This window comes from Nematolebias whitei, chromosome 7 (assembly GCF_014905685.2).
Source record: "Nematolebias whitei isolate Nwh7 chromosome 7, NemWhi1, whole genome shotgun sequence".
Classification (NCBI taxonomy): domain Eukaryota; kingdom Metazoa; phylum Chordata; class Actinopteri; order Cyprinodontiformes; family Rivulidae; genus Nematolebias; species Nematolebias whitei.
In genome coordinates this window covers 43204755-43221235 of record NC_056504.1, presented here as the reverse complement: position 1 = coordinate 43221235, position 16481 = coordinate 43204755, and the positions used below count along the sequence as shown (strand labels likewise).

The 16481-nt window shown below is 44.6% G+C and overlaps 2 protein-coding genes across 3 annotated transcripts in view; one reads left to right on the top strand and one right to left on the bottom strand.

Annotated features, from left to right (window-relative positions):
• The window catches only part of LOC119412604 (growth/differentiation factor 11-like), a 30032-nt gene extending 28905 nt beyond the window's left edge, over window positions 1-1127 (bottom strand). For both annotated transcript variants that reach the window (XM_037679636.1, XM_037679635.1), the window contains exon 1: window positions 707-1127. In XM_037679636.1, coding sequence (XP_037535564.1) covers window positions 707-1127 — 421 coding nt within the window. The remainder of the gene's footprint in view (window positions 1-706) is intronic.
• A 6339-nt stretch (window positions 1128-7466) lies between these two features.
• si:ch1073-456m8.1 (leucine-rich repeat flightless-interacting protein 1) overlaps window positions 7467-16481 on the top strand; it is a 15799-nt gene continuing 6784 nt past the window's right edge. Inside the window, exons 1-5 of the mRNA XM_037679634.1 lie at window positions 7467-7641; window positions 7933-8007; window positions 9604-9639; window positions 9855-10016; window positions 10134-10217. Of these exons, the coding sequence (XP_037535562.1) occupies window positions 7546-7641; window positions 7933-8007; window positions 9604-9639; window positions 9855-10016; window positions 10134-10217 (453 nt within the window). The 5' untranslated portion in view covers window positions 7467-7545. The remainder of the gene's footprint in view (window positions 7642-7932; window positions 8008-9603; window positions 9640-9854; window positions 10017-10133; window positions 10218-16481) is intronic.

The window sequence follows — 16481 nt, the reverse complement described above, 5'->3', positions numbered from 1 at the left end:
GATGGGTCGGGTGACTAATAGCATCACAAAGACAGAGTTACATGGGGTGAGGGGCAGTGTGGTTGCTAATGGCAGCTTTTTGGACACAGTTCTTGACGCTGCTGTGAGCAGCAGGGAAACCGGTAGAAGCTCCCACAAAGGACCAATGGGGCACAGCTTCACCAGACTCCAAGGAGGAGGTGGTGGTGGTGGTTGGATTTCTGAGTAAAGTATGAAATGGTGAGCAAATTGTCGTGTAGGACGTCATAGGCTTACACCATGATTCAAAAGGCTCCCTGATCCAAAATAAGACTTGGGCAAATGTTGCGTAATTATTAAAATGCACTTGACATTCAAGCAGGCCGCGAGTTTCCTCTCAGTCCAACATGTCAACAAAGAGATCGTTTGAACAGGACAGCTACTGCACACTCTGCTCCAGCTGTATTCTTATTGTCTTTCTGCAGAAGCTGCTTGTTGCAAGTTACGCGTATTTACGCACAATCCTTATTTTGACAGCTGTGGGCAACAGCGTCATTTGTCTAATATTATCAGACAGCTTCAGAGACTTAAAGGGAACTCCTTCCACAAAATAAATTCAAGTGACATAATTTGAATGAGCCTGAGCAGGATGCGCGGGCCACCCGAACAAGATCCGCTCCTGGATTACGCGCGGCGAGCGCGCACTTGGAGACACCATCTCTGCTGAGTTTGAGGCAGTGTTACTCACGCTCTGAGGCCATGGTGATGACCGACTCCGTGGTAGCGTGGTACTCATCCTCCTCCATGAACTCGTCTTGGGCCGACGCGTCCCCCTGGAAGTCGTGATGGTCCAGGAGCTGCTGGAGCGGCGGCGCCTTGGGCAGCAGCTGGTTGACCACCTCCCGGCTGATGTTGGGCGCCTGCTTCAGACGCAGCTTGCTCAGGATCTGAGACTTGATGGTCTCCAGTCGCAACACTTTGCTCTGCTCCCTCCACACGCAGGCGGAGCACTCATGCGAACCGGCGGCGTCCTCGTCCAGCAGGGACACCCCAGCAGCATCCGTGGGCGTCTCGCTGGCAGGAGGCAGCAGCAGATTGGGCTCATCGCTCCCTGACAGTCCCAGGAAGATCAGCACCACTAAGCACAATAAAAAGTTGGATCTCGGCATGATGAGGCGCAGAACAGGAAAAAATTAAAAATTAAAAACAAACAAACAAAAAAAGGAATAAACTTAATCCTGCTTTTATATCCTTCCTCGGAGCTGAGCCGCTCCTCTTAGCGCAGATTCACTGACAGGCATCCAGTAAAAAAGTAAAAATAATAAATAAAAAAAAAGGAGATTTTCTTTCTGCACCTGGAATTCTTAAGTTAAAAAAAGTGCGTCCCGGTGGGTCCCAGCTTTTGATTGGAAGGTGAATTATCAGCCTGATGGATGCATATCCCGCTCACATGTAAAATAATGGGTGCTTTTGAGGGGGGTCCTGTGTTCAGTTTAGTCGATGGAGGTGTGTGTATGTGTGTGTGTGCATGTGTGTGTGTGTATGTGTATGTTCAGAAGTGTCACTGAAAAAAAAATGTGCAAGTGCGCTCAAAAAAGGGGGCTCCTTTATATATCTCAGCTGCCCGGTGTCGTAATCCGTCTCCATTGGCTAAGATTGCAACAAAAGGCTTTTAGGTTTGTCACCAAGTCAAGAGGGACAGAGAAGGGAGGGTGCGCGCGCTCTTATGAGAGGATACATGTTTTACAGTGCACCAACAATGCCTCACTTTGAAAAAAATAGACTAGGGAAGTTATTATGGCAGAGAACGGCTCATATATATATATATATATATATATATATATAATTTTTAACGGTGCATTAATAAAACAAAGCGTCATGATTTTTGTTCTCCTCTTCCTCTCTCTCCTGTGCACACCATAAATCATACGCTTATGAACATTTTGTGGCATATTTGAACAAGAAACCCGCTGCTGCACTTTATTGTGAAGTTTTCAAATGGAATCCTCTCCAAGCCGAATCAAAAAGGCCATAAATAACTAGAAGATTTGATATTTTTAAGTACAAAGTTGAGAAGCATAAATCTAAACCTAACTCAGGAGTATTATTATTGTTTTGATCTTTTATACCTGAGGTCTACGTTATGGCAAATAGACTAAATAGTGTATAGAACTATTGTATTTAATCATTTTTCAGAAAAGGGAAATGAAAATGTGATTTATTTATTGTTTCGTTTATGTGGAAGAAATATCACTTAAACTAAAATTGTAGCCTTTGACCTCGAGTTTCCTGTGTTGCATCTTTGACTCTTTACTGACACCTGCTGGTGGAAATTAGAGCTGCAGCAGCTTCAGAGCATTCACGTCTCAGCCCGTTGGTTTGACCTGGGAGAGGCAAACTGGGCCAACTGGGCAGTAAAACAGGAATTACTGTACTTAGTTCTCTGCACATTGATCATTTAAAGTAAATATCTGTCTTTAACACAAGCAGCCATGTTCCAGTTACAAAGTAAATAAATTAAAACAGCAACAACCTCGTTATAAATGTGTTTACATAAATTTTTTTGTTTCTGTTCATAGACGTTTTCAACAGGCTGCTTGATGCCAATTTAACTTAATTTGCTTAATTTGATTATTAAGTAAGTCCTTAAAATGACATAAAAACAGCTAATTTCTGGATTAAATTCTACAAATTATGCAGAAATTGGCAGAAGTAACAGGGATGTCAGTGTGTGTTTCAGAAATGTCAATCATTAACATGCACTGGAAAAGGTGCAAGTTGGACAATTAATGGTACCAGTCAAAATTGTATATTTTGCATATTTTTATTCACTTGTGCTTTTTAAAAATGTTTTTCAACTTTATTGATCATCACTTTATTGTCAAACATTAAAAAAATGTTAGTCCTTTGGTTAGCTGGTTTTGCAAAAATTTCTGATTTTCGGGCCTTTAAATATAATATATATATATATATATATATCTACAGTATATATATATATATATATATATATATATATATATATATATAAAATATATTCCTGACAAACAGCTAGTTTGCCAGGTTTTATGTGCTTGTTTTATTTTTAACACGTGTTTGAACTGAGATGTGGAAATCCTAAATGATTGCTGAAAGATGCTGAGGAAGCTGAAACCCAGCTGAAAATGCATCCATCCATTTTCTTCCACTTATCCAGGGTCAGGTCGCGGGGGTAGCAGCTTAAGTAGGGAGGCCCAGACTTCCCTCTCCCCAGCCACTTGGGCCAGCTCCTCCGGGGGAATCCAAGGCGTTCCCAGGCCAGCCGAGAAACATAGTCCCCCCAGCGTGTCCTGGGTCTTCCTCTGGGCCTCGTCCCGGTGGGACATGTCCGGAACACCTCACCAGGGAGGCGCCAGGAGGCATCCTAAACAGATGCCCGAGCCACCTCAACTGGCTCCTCTCGACGTGGAGAAGCAGCGGCTCTACTCTGAGTCCCTCCCGGATGATCGAGCTTCTCACCCTGTCTCTAAGGGAGAGCCCAGACACCCTGCGGAGAAAACTCATTTCGGCCTCTTGTATCCGAGATCTCGTTCTTTCGGTCACAACCCAAAGCTCATGATCATAGATGACGGTAGGAACGAAGATCGATTGTTAAATTGAGAGCTTCGCCTTTTGACTCAGCTCTCTCTTCACCATGACAGACCTGTACAGCGCCTGCTTCACTGCAGACGCTGCACCTATCCGCCTATCGATCTCACGCTCCATTTTTCCCTCATTCGTGAACAAGACCCCAAGATACTTGAACTCCTCCACTTGGGGCAGGACCTCCTCCCTGACCCGGAGAGGGCACTTTACCCTTTTCCGGCTCAAGACCATGGCCTCGGATTTGGAGGAACTGATCCTCATCCCGGCCGTGTCGCACTCGGCTGCGAACCGCTCCAGCGAAAGCTGTAGATCACGATCTGATGAAGCCAACAGGACCACATCATCTGCAAAAAGCAGAGACACAATCCTAAGGCCACCAAAACGGATCCCCTCAACACCTTGGATGCACCTAGAAATTCTGTCCATAAAAGTTATGAACAGAATCGGTGACAAAGGGCAACCTTGGCGGAGTCCAACTCTCACTGGGAACAAGCCCGACTTACTGCCGGCGATGTGGACCAGGCTCTGACACCGGTCATACAGGGACCTAACAGCCCGTATCAAAGGGCCTGGTACCCCATACTCCCAGAGGACCCCCCACAGCGTTCCCCGAGGGACGTGGTCGAACGCCTTCTCCAAGTCCACAAAGCACATGTAGACCGGTTGGGCAAACTCCCACGCACCCTCCAGGACCCTGCTGAGAGTGTAGAGCTGGTCCAGCGTTCCACGACCAGGAAGAAAACTGCACTGCTCCTCCTGAATCCGAGGTTCGACTATCCGACAAACCCTCCTCTCCAGAACCCCCGAATAGACCTTACCAGGGAGGCTTAAGAATGTGATCCCCCTGTAGTTGGAACACACTCTACAGTCCCCCTTTTTGAATAGGGGGACCCCCACCTCGATCTGCCAATCCAGGGAACTTCCCCTGATGTCCACGCAATATTGCAGAGTTGCGTTAGCCAACACAACCCTACAACATCCAGAGCCTTAAGGAACTCCGCGCGAATCTCATCCACCCCTGGGGCCCTGCCACCGAGGAGCTTTTTAACCACCTCGATGACCTCAGCACCAGAGATTGGAGGGCCCGACCCAGAGTCCCCAGGCTCCGCTTCCTCCGTGGAAGACGTGCAGGTGGGATTGAGAAAATGCTGAAAATGTAATGTTTATAAAATTATTCACCACCTTGGATGTTTTACCTTTTTGTTGCCATTATAAATCATCCATACATCCATCATCTTTGACCCACTTCTTCCTTTTCGGGTCACGGGGGGTCACTGGTGCCCAGATCCAGCCATCACTGTGCGAGAGGTGGGGGACAAACTGGACAGGTCGCAAGTCCATCATAGGGACACGTAGACACAAAGGAGACAACCACTGAGTTGTTGAAACTAATTTAGAGTAACCAATCAGCCTAACATGCATGTTTTTGGTCTGTGGGAGGAAACTGGAGTACCTGGAGAAAACATGTAAACTCCACGCAGAATGGCCCCCACAGCTGGGATTCAATCTGGTAACCTTCTTGCTGAGAGGCAGCAGCTCTACCCACTGTGCCACCTGCCCCTATTATAAACCAGTCATGGTCTTTGTACATTTCTACAAAGATAATCTGAACAAATTATTCTATAGAGACTAATGAGAGCTTTAGATCACATTCATACACTGATGGGACACACATCAGAAGCAATGAGGGGTTCAGGGTCTTGCCCATTGACACTTCAACAAGTGACTGCTGGTGGAATCGAACCCCCAACTCTCCCATTGGAGGACGACTGCTCTGACCACTCAGCCACAACTGCCCATATACAGTGGACGTTTGACAAAAATAAATCAAAATTCTTCAATGTCAAGGTGAAAACTAGTTTCTTTCGAAACCATTAGTGGAATTAACTTCTGCTGAATTAGGTTTCGCCAACTTCATTATCAAAATTCACAAGCATGTTACTGTCTGTTGTGGGTGTGTCTCAGACAGTTTGTTAGACACACACTGGCTTACTAGATGTGCACGTAACAAGATGTGACTGGTCGAGGCAGCAGTAGCTAGCTGAAGGCACGCTATTGACTTACTACGTGTACATGTGACAAGACCTGAGTGGTCGATGCAGCTTCAACTGGAAAGAGACAAAGACGTGTGAAGTAGACTGACAGTCGTCTTAGTGGTTAACGGTTTAGCGTTAGCTTTCAATATTATTATTATTTTTTTTTTTTTTGCTGTTTAGTGTTAGCTAAGCTAATATCTTAATTAGCAGAAAACGTTTTAGCAAAGCTAACTTTTTGGTTAGCTGTGCCCACCACTGTCCTCCACCTTCATGCACCTTCCAAGGCTGGCTGCCGAGGCTCAGCCACAACCCATGATGCTGCCACTACCATGCTTCACAGTGAGGATGATGGGTGAAGGGGAACACCTCACCTCAGAAAAAGTTCACCTCACCTTGACAAGCACCATTCCTGTGTTTTGTGTTTGAAACTATAAGATCCATCTATTCCCTTGGGAATTCACAGACATATTTTACAAATATTCTTCATCTCAGCTCACAAACTTTCAAAATTAACACAATGTAATAAATATGTTATTCTACGTTAACTGTTTAAACCCAATATGAACTCAATTAATCACTGGTAGCAGTCTCCACACCATCCAGGACACCTACCACAGTCGATGTCTTCGTAAAGCACGCAACATCATTAAGGAACACACCCACCCAGCACAAGGACTCTTCCGTCTACTACACTGAGGCAGACGATACAGGAGTCTGCCATCGTGTACAAAAACATGGAAGGACAGCTATTACCTACAAGCTGTCAGACTACTGAACTCTCGATAAATAATGGAACTGGCAATAACTAACTAATAATTCAATCTCTATGTCACTACCTGTGCAATAACCTGTCACACAGCCCGTGTGGTATATGTTGCTTATGTGCAGTATATACCGTATGTATATATATGTGTGTGTGTGTGTGTGTGTGTATCATATGCATTTTAGCTTATATTACTACCTTGAAATACTTATTCATTCAAATTCACCTTGCTGCACCATTATAATCTATCATGGTGTTGCTCAATATGATCTCTCTTTAGGACGTTGTAAACATTTGAATTACTTTTTCACTTTTTGGTACTTTTTTTGGTGTACCTTATTGTATGCTTTTAATATTTTCTTTTTGGTTTGTTCTTTGATTTTTTTTTTTAGCGAGTCATATCGGTTCTTCTCATCCTAAGCATTTCATTGCACTGTTAACCTTGTGTTGTGTTAACCTTGCATATGACGAACAAACACAACTTGAACTTGATTATGGAACCCCACACCCCACAGACTGATAACATTACAGACCAACAGACATGATGAAGTTCAGTCAAGATGAGTGGAAGGAGAATGAATTTAAAGACGCCTTCAAAAATGTGTAAAAATATTTAGATAATAGTAGTTTTTAAGCCCGTAAATTGAGTTTTTCTTATGTCACATGACCTGATGGAAAACCTTTGTTATACCAACCTTTCTTGTGACATGCCTCTTTTATTACTGTCTATTGTTGTCGTTGTTATCCACTGTTATCATCACTCTTTGTTAAAGAATTCAGGTCTCTCTTGTAAATGAGTCCCCGTGGCTCAATTATATTAACCTGTATAAATAAAGGTTGAATGAATGAATGAAAAAATGATGATACTTTGTAAATGTGTTATAAAAAACCATAAACATTTAAACTCACCAGATCATTGGCAGCTCTGGTTAATGACTGACTTCATCACGCGGAAGTGGTCATGTGTTTATGAGAGCTGTAGAAAGTTAAAATGTGTCTCTGTGGTTGTAAACTCGAGCTTTGAGTTTTCTCAAAACACGGTTTGTCCTTTGCGGTTTTCCGTAGATGACGGCTTGGCCAGCGCGCGCCGCTGCTGCGTAGAAGCCAAACAACACCCGACCTAAGGCGTCTCCAGTAGACACGGTAGCTTCAGATAAATCGCGGAAAATGCATTCAGCCGCACTGGACGGCAATGGTTCCCCGAGGAAACGCGCGTTTTCTCGGGGATTGAGCGAAGACGAGTCTCTCCGGAGCATCATTGAGGTGAGCGAAGGAGAAGAAAATCACGGCCAGCATTTATCGTCACTTAATGTTGAAGCTAAAGCTAATATTTACTGGTGCTGAACAGCATTTAAAACAGTTCAACGATAACAAATATGTAGTATGGTCATTTGTTTTGACAAACTAAGTCCGAGCTAAACGCAGTAGTCATCTTCAGGCCCTTTACCGCAGTCCTACTTCTCATTATTAGCTTGTTTATTAGCATGCTTTGTTTATGTTGCTGTGGCTGGATTTGATGCGAAGTTTGGACTCCACCTCGTTTTTGTTCCCCAGACTGAGAGCTCATCCAGGCGCCTGACACGAAGTGAGAGCCGAACAGGTACTCTGAAGAGGACGACTGACAGCCAGGTGAGCCACACCACCACACCTGTCAACAATCCGGTCTGCTGATCTGCTCCACCCAGGATCATTGCAACACGAGAACAAGACACAGTGTGCTCTTTTTACCACCATCATGTGTGTTACAGCTACAGTCATTTATAGTGTCATAAAAGAAGAAAAAAATCACTGTAATGCCACTTTGATTATGTGCTGCTGATTATCCGTGCTGCTGATCTCAGCTGCTGATTCTTTTCATATGTTTTTTTCATTTTTTTCATGTACCCTTTATTTATACAGGTAATCTCAATGAGCCACTAGAACTCATTTTCAAGAGAAACCTCTTTAGGGAGCAGATGGTGGGGGTTAAGGGCCTTGCTCAGGGGCCCAGAGTGGGGCAAATGATGGTGGAGGGAGGTGTGGGTGTTTCACCTTTTCCACCCACATTTTGATGTTGACGGTACCGGGAGGTGAACCTGCAACTTTCCAATCACAAGCCCATCTTCTAACCTCTGCACCCCCCCCCCCCCCCCCCCATTTCATGCTGCTGATCTCATGCTGCTGATTCATTTCATGCTGCTGTATTCGTTCGTACTCGTCTGCTCACACAGACTCGTGTTCGTGCTGCTGTTGTTCTACGTATTACTGTTTTTGCACAATTAAGCGTTTAGCATATTCTTAGTTCATATTTTAGATCTTATTAGTTTTTCTTTTACCTTTTATACTTTTGTTGGCTCTAACTGGGACCCTGTGTACATAATTTAGTTCCACCACATGTACCACATGCGATGCAAATGACGATAATTGCAAATGACGATAATTGCAAATGACGATAAAGAACATTGACCTTGATAAAACAACGTTTTTAACTATTGTAAATGCAGAACATGTGCTTTCCATCAATTTTTAGCAGAATTATGAGTCGTTCAAAAATCTAATCATCATTTCTCTCTGAAGGATGATTTTTGGCAGCACGACGGCTCAGTGGTTAGCACTGTTGCCTCACAGCAAGAAAGTCCTGGGTTCAATCCCCGGTTGGACCTGGGATCTTTCTGTGTGGAGTTTGCATGGGTTTTCTCCGGGTACACCGGTTTCCTCCTACAGACCAAAAACATGCCTTCAGGTCCAGGCCTCCCTTGCAGAAGAGATCTGTGATCTCAGTTGGGATTTGCCTGGTTAAATGAAGGTTAATAATAAAATAATATGTCATAAAAATAAGCTTAAAATATTTTGTGATTAAGGCACTTATTTAGGGGGAAAAAAATAGAAAAAACATCCATCGCAAGGGCTTCTTTTGGAGTGTTTACAGGTGCTTAGATGTGTTGAAGGGATCACTGGCTAAAGCATTAATAAAAATAAATGTAATGTCAGACAGTATTGATAAATTGTCTCAACAGATTTTTATCGAACAAAGTTAAATCAGTCTTCAGAATTTACTTTTACTTTTGGTTAAATGAAATCCAGTGAATAAAAATCATTTTATGTTGTTTTTTTGTTTGTTTGATTCAACAATATCCTAAATAATGGAACTGCCCTGCCAACTGATATTAGTGATATTCTTAAAATGGTCATATTTTTAATAGTTCGGTAAACTAACCCAAACACGTGTTTATTTCATTTCTCCAGTCTGACCAGGATCTCCTCATGGGACTTCCAGAAATGGTAACTATTATTCTTGCTGTCTTTTTTAAATATGAAAGTTATTTAGAGTTGTTTAGAGTATTGTTCAGTTTCAAGTCCAAGAAAATATATTTGTTCAAAATAATTCCGCACATATGGAGCGATGGCTGTGGATCCACACATTCCTCCCATATTTTGTAGAGAGCTTGGCGAGCGCTCACTTTCCTCTTTTTCTGATTTATAATTAATGTGTGTAGCTGGAGCTGCAGGCCAGCTATGATGAGGTGGTGCAGGAGCTGCGTGGGCTGGAGGTGGAGCGAGAGACTCTATTGTTCCAGGTGGACGTCCTGCAGGACACTCTGGAGAGTGCAGAGGAGCTGCTGGCTGAGGCACAGAGGGAAGCTGGACAGGCTAGTATGGTATGCCGAGTTACCAGAAAATCCACTTCATTTTGAAACAGCTGAGTTTTAGTTGTGAGTTTGTGTTTCTTAATGGATGCCGGTCTCCTTGTGATGATGGTTTTTGTTTATTTGTAGGAGCTGGAACTAGAGAGAGAAGCCAGGAAGAAACAGGAGAGTCTGGTGAGCTCTCTGAGGCGGGAGGTGGAGAGATTAAAAGAGGTAAAAAAAAGGAACTAAAATGAGAACTTGATGTAAAATCACAGAAGTACTGAATTTGCATATAAAAAGTACAGAATATGAAATCTGTTGTACAAAGTGAAGCTTGTTTTTTGTTTGTTTGTATGTCTAAAGTCATTAGAAAAACGTGTGAAACGTTAAAAGCGAGATGATTCACGGATTCAAAAAAATAATGGTACAAATGTTTGCTACTTTTAAAGTGTCAAGCTCATATGGAAAACTAAAGAGAAGCAAATTATATCACTTTTAAATTCTGTGAGAGAAAATTAGTTTGGTGAAGGTTTAAATTTCAGAAGGAAGTTTAGACCGTTTTTTTATAGACTATAATTTTTTTTTCTGCAGCTGCTTCTTAAACTTTCATTATCAGTAAAATAATCTCTTCGTGTAATGTCACACAAAACTCTTGTGGTGTACAGCTAATATGTTTACGAGAACAAGGCATACAACATTAAACTTTAGTAGAAATAACGTTGACAATGAAATATGATCCTTGTGTACATATTTTTAGTATTAGTAGTGAACCTGCCTGAAGACTGCCACCATCATCCCAGTCCCAAAAAGCTCTACAGTGACTGGTCTGAATGACTATCGGCCAGTGGCCCTCACCCCGATAGTCGCTAAATGCTTCGAAAAACTGGTCATGACTCACATCAAAACAACCATCAACATCAACGAGGACCCTCATCAGTATGCATACCGTGAGAACCGATCAACAGAGGATGCAATCTCCTCTGTGGTCCACACTGCGCTCAACCACCTGGAGCAGAAAAACTCTTACGTCCGTATGCTCTTTGTGGACTTCACATCCGCCTTCAACACCATGATCCCCCAAACCCTGATGGACAAACTATCCACACTAGGACTAAGCCCCTCCATTTGCAACTGGGTACTAGACTTTTTAACAAACAGACCACAGTTAGTGAGGATCCACAACCTCTCCTCCTCCACCATAACCCTCAGCACTGGCTCTCCTCAGGGATGTGTGTTGAGCCCCCTTCTGTTTACTCTGCTCACATATGATTGTGCAGCTACCCATCCAGGCTGTCACATTGTAAAGTTTGCAGATGATACAGCGGTGGTGGGATGCATCACAAACAATGATGAGTCCAGCTACAGGCAAGAGGTGGAACACCTGGAGAGCTGGTGCAGAGAGAATAACCTTCACATCAATGTGAAGAAGACAAAGGAGATGATTGTGGACTTCAGAAGGAACAAAAACACCTACACCCCCCTGAACATAAGAGGATCTGCGGTGGAAGTGGTCTCCAGCTACAAGTACTTGGGTGTACACATGAATGACAACCTCAGCTGGAGCAACAACACCACCAGCCTGATCAAGAAAGCTCATCAGAGACTCTACTTCCTCAGACGGCTGAGACGAGCTGGTCTGGGAAGCTCAGTCCTCACCTCCTTCTACAGGTGTGCAGTGGAGAGCATCCTGTGCTCCAGCATCAACGTGTGGCATGGAGGCTGCACAGCTGCAGAAAGAAAAGCTTTGCAGAGAGTGGTGAAGGCTGCACAGAAGACTGTTGGAGTCAGTCTCCCCACCATCACAGACATCTACACCTCCAGATGCAGGAAGAGGGCCACCTGCATCATGAAGGACCCCACCCACCCAGCACACACACTTTTTGCCCCACTCCCCTCAGGAAGGAGGTTAAGGAGCATTAAGTGTAGAACCACTAGACTGAGGAACAGCTTCTACCCTGAGGCTGTTAGACTCATGAATCTCTAACCAGAATAATCACAGTGAAAAACCATATCATGTTGCTGCTGATCTGTTTCAATGTTGATGTGTTCATGCTGCTCATCTGCTCACAGACTCATGTTCATGTTTGTGCTGATGTTCAATGTTTTATGTTATGAGTGCTTAGTGTATATTTAGTTGATGTTTTTCTTTGTTCATATCTTAGATGTTATTACTGTTTTTCTTATACATTTTATTGTTGGATGTAACTGGGACCCTGTGTACATAATTTCGCTCCACCACATGTACCACATGAGGTGCGAATGACAATAAAGAAACTCTGACTCTGACTCTGAACATTTGGACACTTATTTTAATTTAAAATGAAGAAATGAGCACAATGTCCTGCCAATCAAAACGCTTAAGTAAAAAGGAGCATTTCTTGAAACGATGCACGTTGCTTCTCAACTTGTATGCTAAAGTTTTAAACAGAAATGTTGCTCAATCTGTTAGCACTCAGAATTTATGTTGGGGATGACGCTCAGCTACTACCAATTCTCATTTTAGTTTAATATCTGTAACATGGAAAGAGTTAGAGCCATTTGGTGTTGGTTGTAGTAGACTAACTGTCGCAGCCGTCTTGGCTCCAACAGTTGATCAGAATTTGTGCATCCAATGATTGAACTCTGAAAGTTTAATAAAATCTGTTCAGTTGTTTATGAGATATTTTGTAAACAAGCATAAACTCGGACAGAGAGACATGTAAGCAATTATATAATTAGTCTTCTTTCGTGGAGCGTTTACTCAGTTTCTACTTTTAACTAGAATAATGCTTCACTTTCTATTGGTTGGGTCACGCATTAGAAGTTAAACCCTCTCAATGAACGACTACAATCAGGTAACATTACATACTTGGGCATTAATATTTCTCCTAGATTAGAAGACTTAATAAAATTGAATCATATCCCAATTTTAAAGAACATTGAAGATGATCTTACTAGATGGAAATCTCTGCCCATATCACTTATGGGAAGAGTTGCCTCAGTAAAAATGATGGTCCTGCCGAAAATAAACTATTTATTCTCAATGATTCCAAATAAACCTTCAACTGAATGGTTTAAGTCACTGGACTCTTTGATATCTAAATTCCTTTGGAAAAACAAAACTCCACGTATTAGCTTAAAAGCATTACAGAAATCTAAAGATACCGGAGGGTTAGAACTTCCCAACTTCTATCACTACTATTTAGCCAATAGGTTACAATATATCTCAAAGTGGTTAAATCCAAATACATTAGATGAAACTTGGATAGACATAGAACAAACTTTATGCAATAATATTAAGATTTCAGATCTACCGTTTATTAGCACAAATATAAAAAGACATGTTTGCTTTAAAAGCATCAGTATTAGCTCTTCTCTGACAGCATGGTGGGAGTATTTGAAAATGACAAAATCTTCACTACTCCCCTGTAGACATACACCCATCTGGAACAATCCTGACATCCTACAAGAAAATAATATGTTAAATTTCCCAGGTTGGAGAGTCAAGGGAATTGAACGTCTGGAACACATATATGAAGGTGTAGACTTTATTCCATTTAATAATTTAATAATACAATTTGACATTGAAAATAAATACTTCTTACAATATCAACAAATTAAGTCTATCATAAAAAAGAAATTTAAGCTTAATAAAACTTTGTTAGAAACACCAATATGTGTGTTAGAGTTCCTTAATCTTAAATCCCCCAAATTATTATCTAAAATATACAAGAAATTGTCTAGAATCAATGACTCCATAATGTTACCTGTTGCAAAATGGGAGTCAGATTTATCAATCAATTTTGACCAAAACACCTGGTCTCAAATATGTTTAAGAACATTTAAAATGACTAGAATCTCCAACTTACAATTAATACAGTATAAAGTTCTTTATAGAGTACATTATACAGGTCAGCGAATGTTTCGGATGGGATTTACATCATCTAACAACTGCTCACAGTGCACAGGCAATATTCCTGATGATTATATCCATGCACTCTGGTTCTGCCCACCCGTTCAGAGGTTCTGGGTCCAGGTTTGTGAAGACTTGTCTAAATGTCTGAAATGTAATATTCCACTCTCTCCGTCTGTTTGCTTATTGGCTATCTTGGAAGATGTTACCCTGGAAAAAAATACATGTCGCATGATTTTCACTGCCTTATGCATCGCAAAGAAAACCATACTCCTGAATTGGAAAAATAAAAATAATCTTAGTATTAATCAGTATAAAAATCTGCTGTTAGATCATATTAGTCTTGAAACAGCATCTGCCGACACATTGGATCAATCTCTGTGGGCTCCTTTGATCGGCTCCGTTACATAGTGAGGGTGGGTAGTCTGGGATCTGACCTTGTGGGGCCTTGGGGTTGATGTGGAGGTGGGTGTATGGGTTTGGGGCCCCGGGGGGGTTGCCGGGGGCTGGGCTCTTGGGGGTACCTGGGCAGGGGGGCACTGCTTTCCCTCTGGGGAGGGCCTGGGTGGTTCTGGGGGATGTCTGCTGGTGGCTGCATGCAGGCCCTCAGGTGGTCTATGGCGGCGGTCGTGGGTCACCGATCTGGTAGCCTGGCTGTGCTGATGTGGGTTCGGGGTGGGCGCGGGGGCTTGGGGTTCTGGGGGCTTGTCGCCCCCGGGCTTGGGCCTGTGGGGTTCGGGGATCTTGGGCTCTGGCGGGCGGGTTGCCGGGCTCTGGGCCGGCTTGCGTTCTGGTGCCCGGTTCTGGGCGGGGGCCTTCGGCTCGCTGGTGGGTTGTGGGTCATGGGCTGGGGGGTTGGGTGTTTGGGGGCGTGACCAGTAGCCCCTAGGAGGGGGTAGTTTGACCCAGCCTAGGTGTCTAGTGTGCTATGTGTTTTGAGAGATGTCCGAATGAGGGGTGGGTGTAGTATTTCTTCTGGAGTGGGGATGGGGTGGATGTCCTTGGGGGCGGCCCGGGACTGTGCATGGCCGGCTGGCTGGCCCCTTTCCTGTGGTGGGGGCTCGATCCCGGTGCTTCCTGGCACTGTCGGCGGTTGGGCGGGCGCTCTTGGCCGGGTCGTCCTGGTGGGGTTTGGCTCCATCTGGTAGCGGGCTGACTGCGATCTGTGGGGGTCCTGGTGGCCCTCGGGTGTGTAGGCTGCTGGTGCAGCTTCTGGCGGCCCTCGGGGCTCTGTCCCTCTCTGGTCTGGAGCTCAGCGGGCCTGACGGTCGGTCCAGATGGAGAGGTGTCTTGGCCTCAATCCCTGGGTGGACCTTGGGGGGCTGGGGGGGGGGGCGGTTGGGTCAGTGGGGGAGCTGACCCCCTGTGGGAGCATTTGCTCTCACAGTTATTTCTCCCCATCCCTCACCATGCACCTCCACCCTCTTCATTTCAATTCCATACATTTAGGGTTGTTTGGGTTCGGGTGTGCTGCAACAATTTTACATCTTTGTTGACCATAGCCACCTGGGACTCAATTTTATTGTACACCTTAGACATTCATTCATAACATCCTCATGACATTCATATATAGGAATTTGAGGTGGGCACATGGCTATGGGTGGTGGGATGACCTTACTCTCACCCCCTGTGCCTGTGCTCACAACGGTTGCATTTAGACACTAGGGTTTGGATAGAGTTGGGGTGGAGGGGAAACTGGCACCATGCCAGCCTTTGCTCCTTCTTCTTTCCTTTTTAATGGCACTATACAACAACACACATCAACAGCACATCTAGGGGTGGGGGTGTATGTGTCGGGGTCTTATTTTTAGTTATTTATTTATTTTATTTTATTTTTTTCTCCTCTTCCTACCCACCTAGTTCCCTGACTGCCATTCCGGGGGTGGGGTCCGGGAGAAGGGCAGGCCGTCGGGTGTTGACCAGGACTATGTGGGGGTTCAGGGTCTGCGGGTTGCCATGGGCGGTGCTGGCGCTGTGCTCTCCCTGGGGTTGTTTGGACCCCCTGAGCTTGGCTCTTGGGTGCCATGGTTGGCCCGCTGGCCGGGGTGGCTGCCGGGGCCTGGCGGGCGGTCGGCTGGGGGTGCGTGCTTGGTTGTTGGCGGTGTGTGGGGGTGGTCGGTGGCGTGTCCTCTTCATGGTGGGGGGGTATCCTGTCGGCGGGGCATGGCCTGGGCTGGGTCTGGGGTATTGGCTCTTCTCCACTCAAGAATGAATGGGTTTACCTCCTGGGTTTGGGCATGGGCTGCCCCCTGTAGAGGGCGGGTACATGTCTTGGACCTGGGGGGTATAGAGTGTGTATCGGGAATAAGAATGAAATGTATCGTTATTGTATGTCTTTGAGTGAATGAATGTGAGATTGAGGTTGGGATAGTGTGATTGTGTATGTGTATGAATGGGTATTTGTTAGGCCGAGACTCGGACTGCCCCCTCTTTGATACAACTGGGGGTGCTTGGCATCGCGCCCCTATCGCGCGGCCCCCTGGTGGGGTGTGCCCTTGCCTGCCGGCGCGCTTGGGGCCCTTGGTATCGGGGGCTGGGCGCTTGGGCGTGTGTCGGCTCGGCCTGGTGTCTGCCTGGTGGGGCTCGGGTCCTCTGGCCCTGTC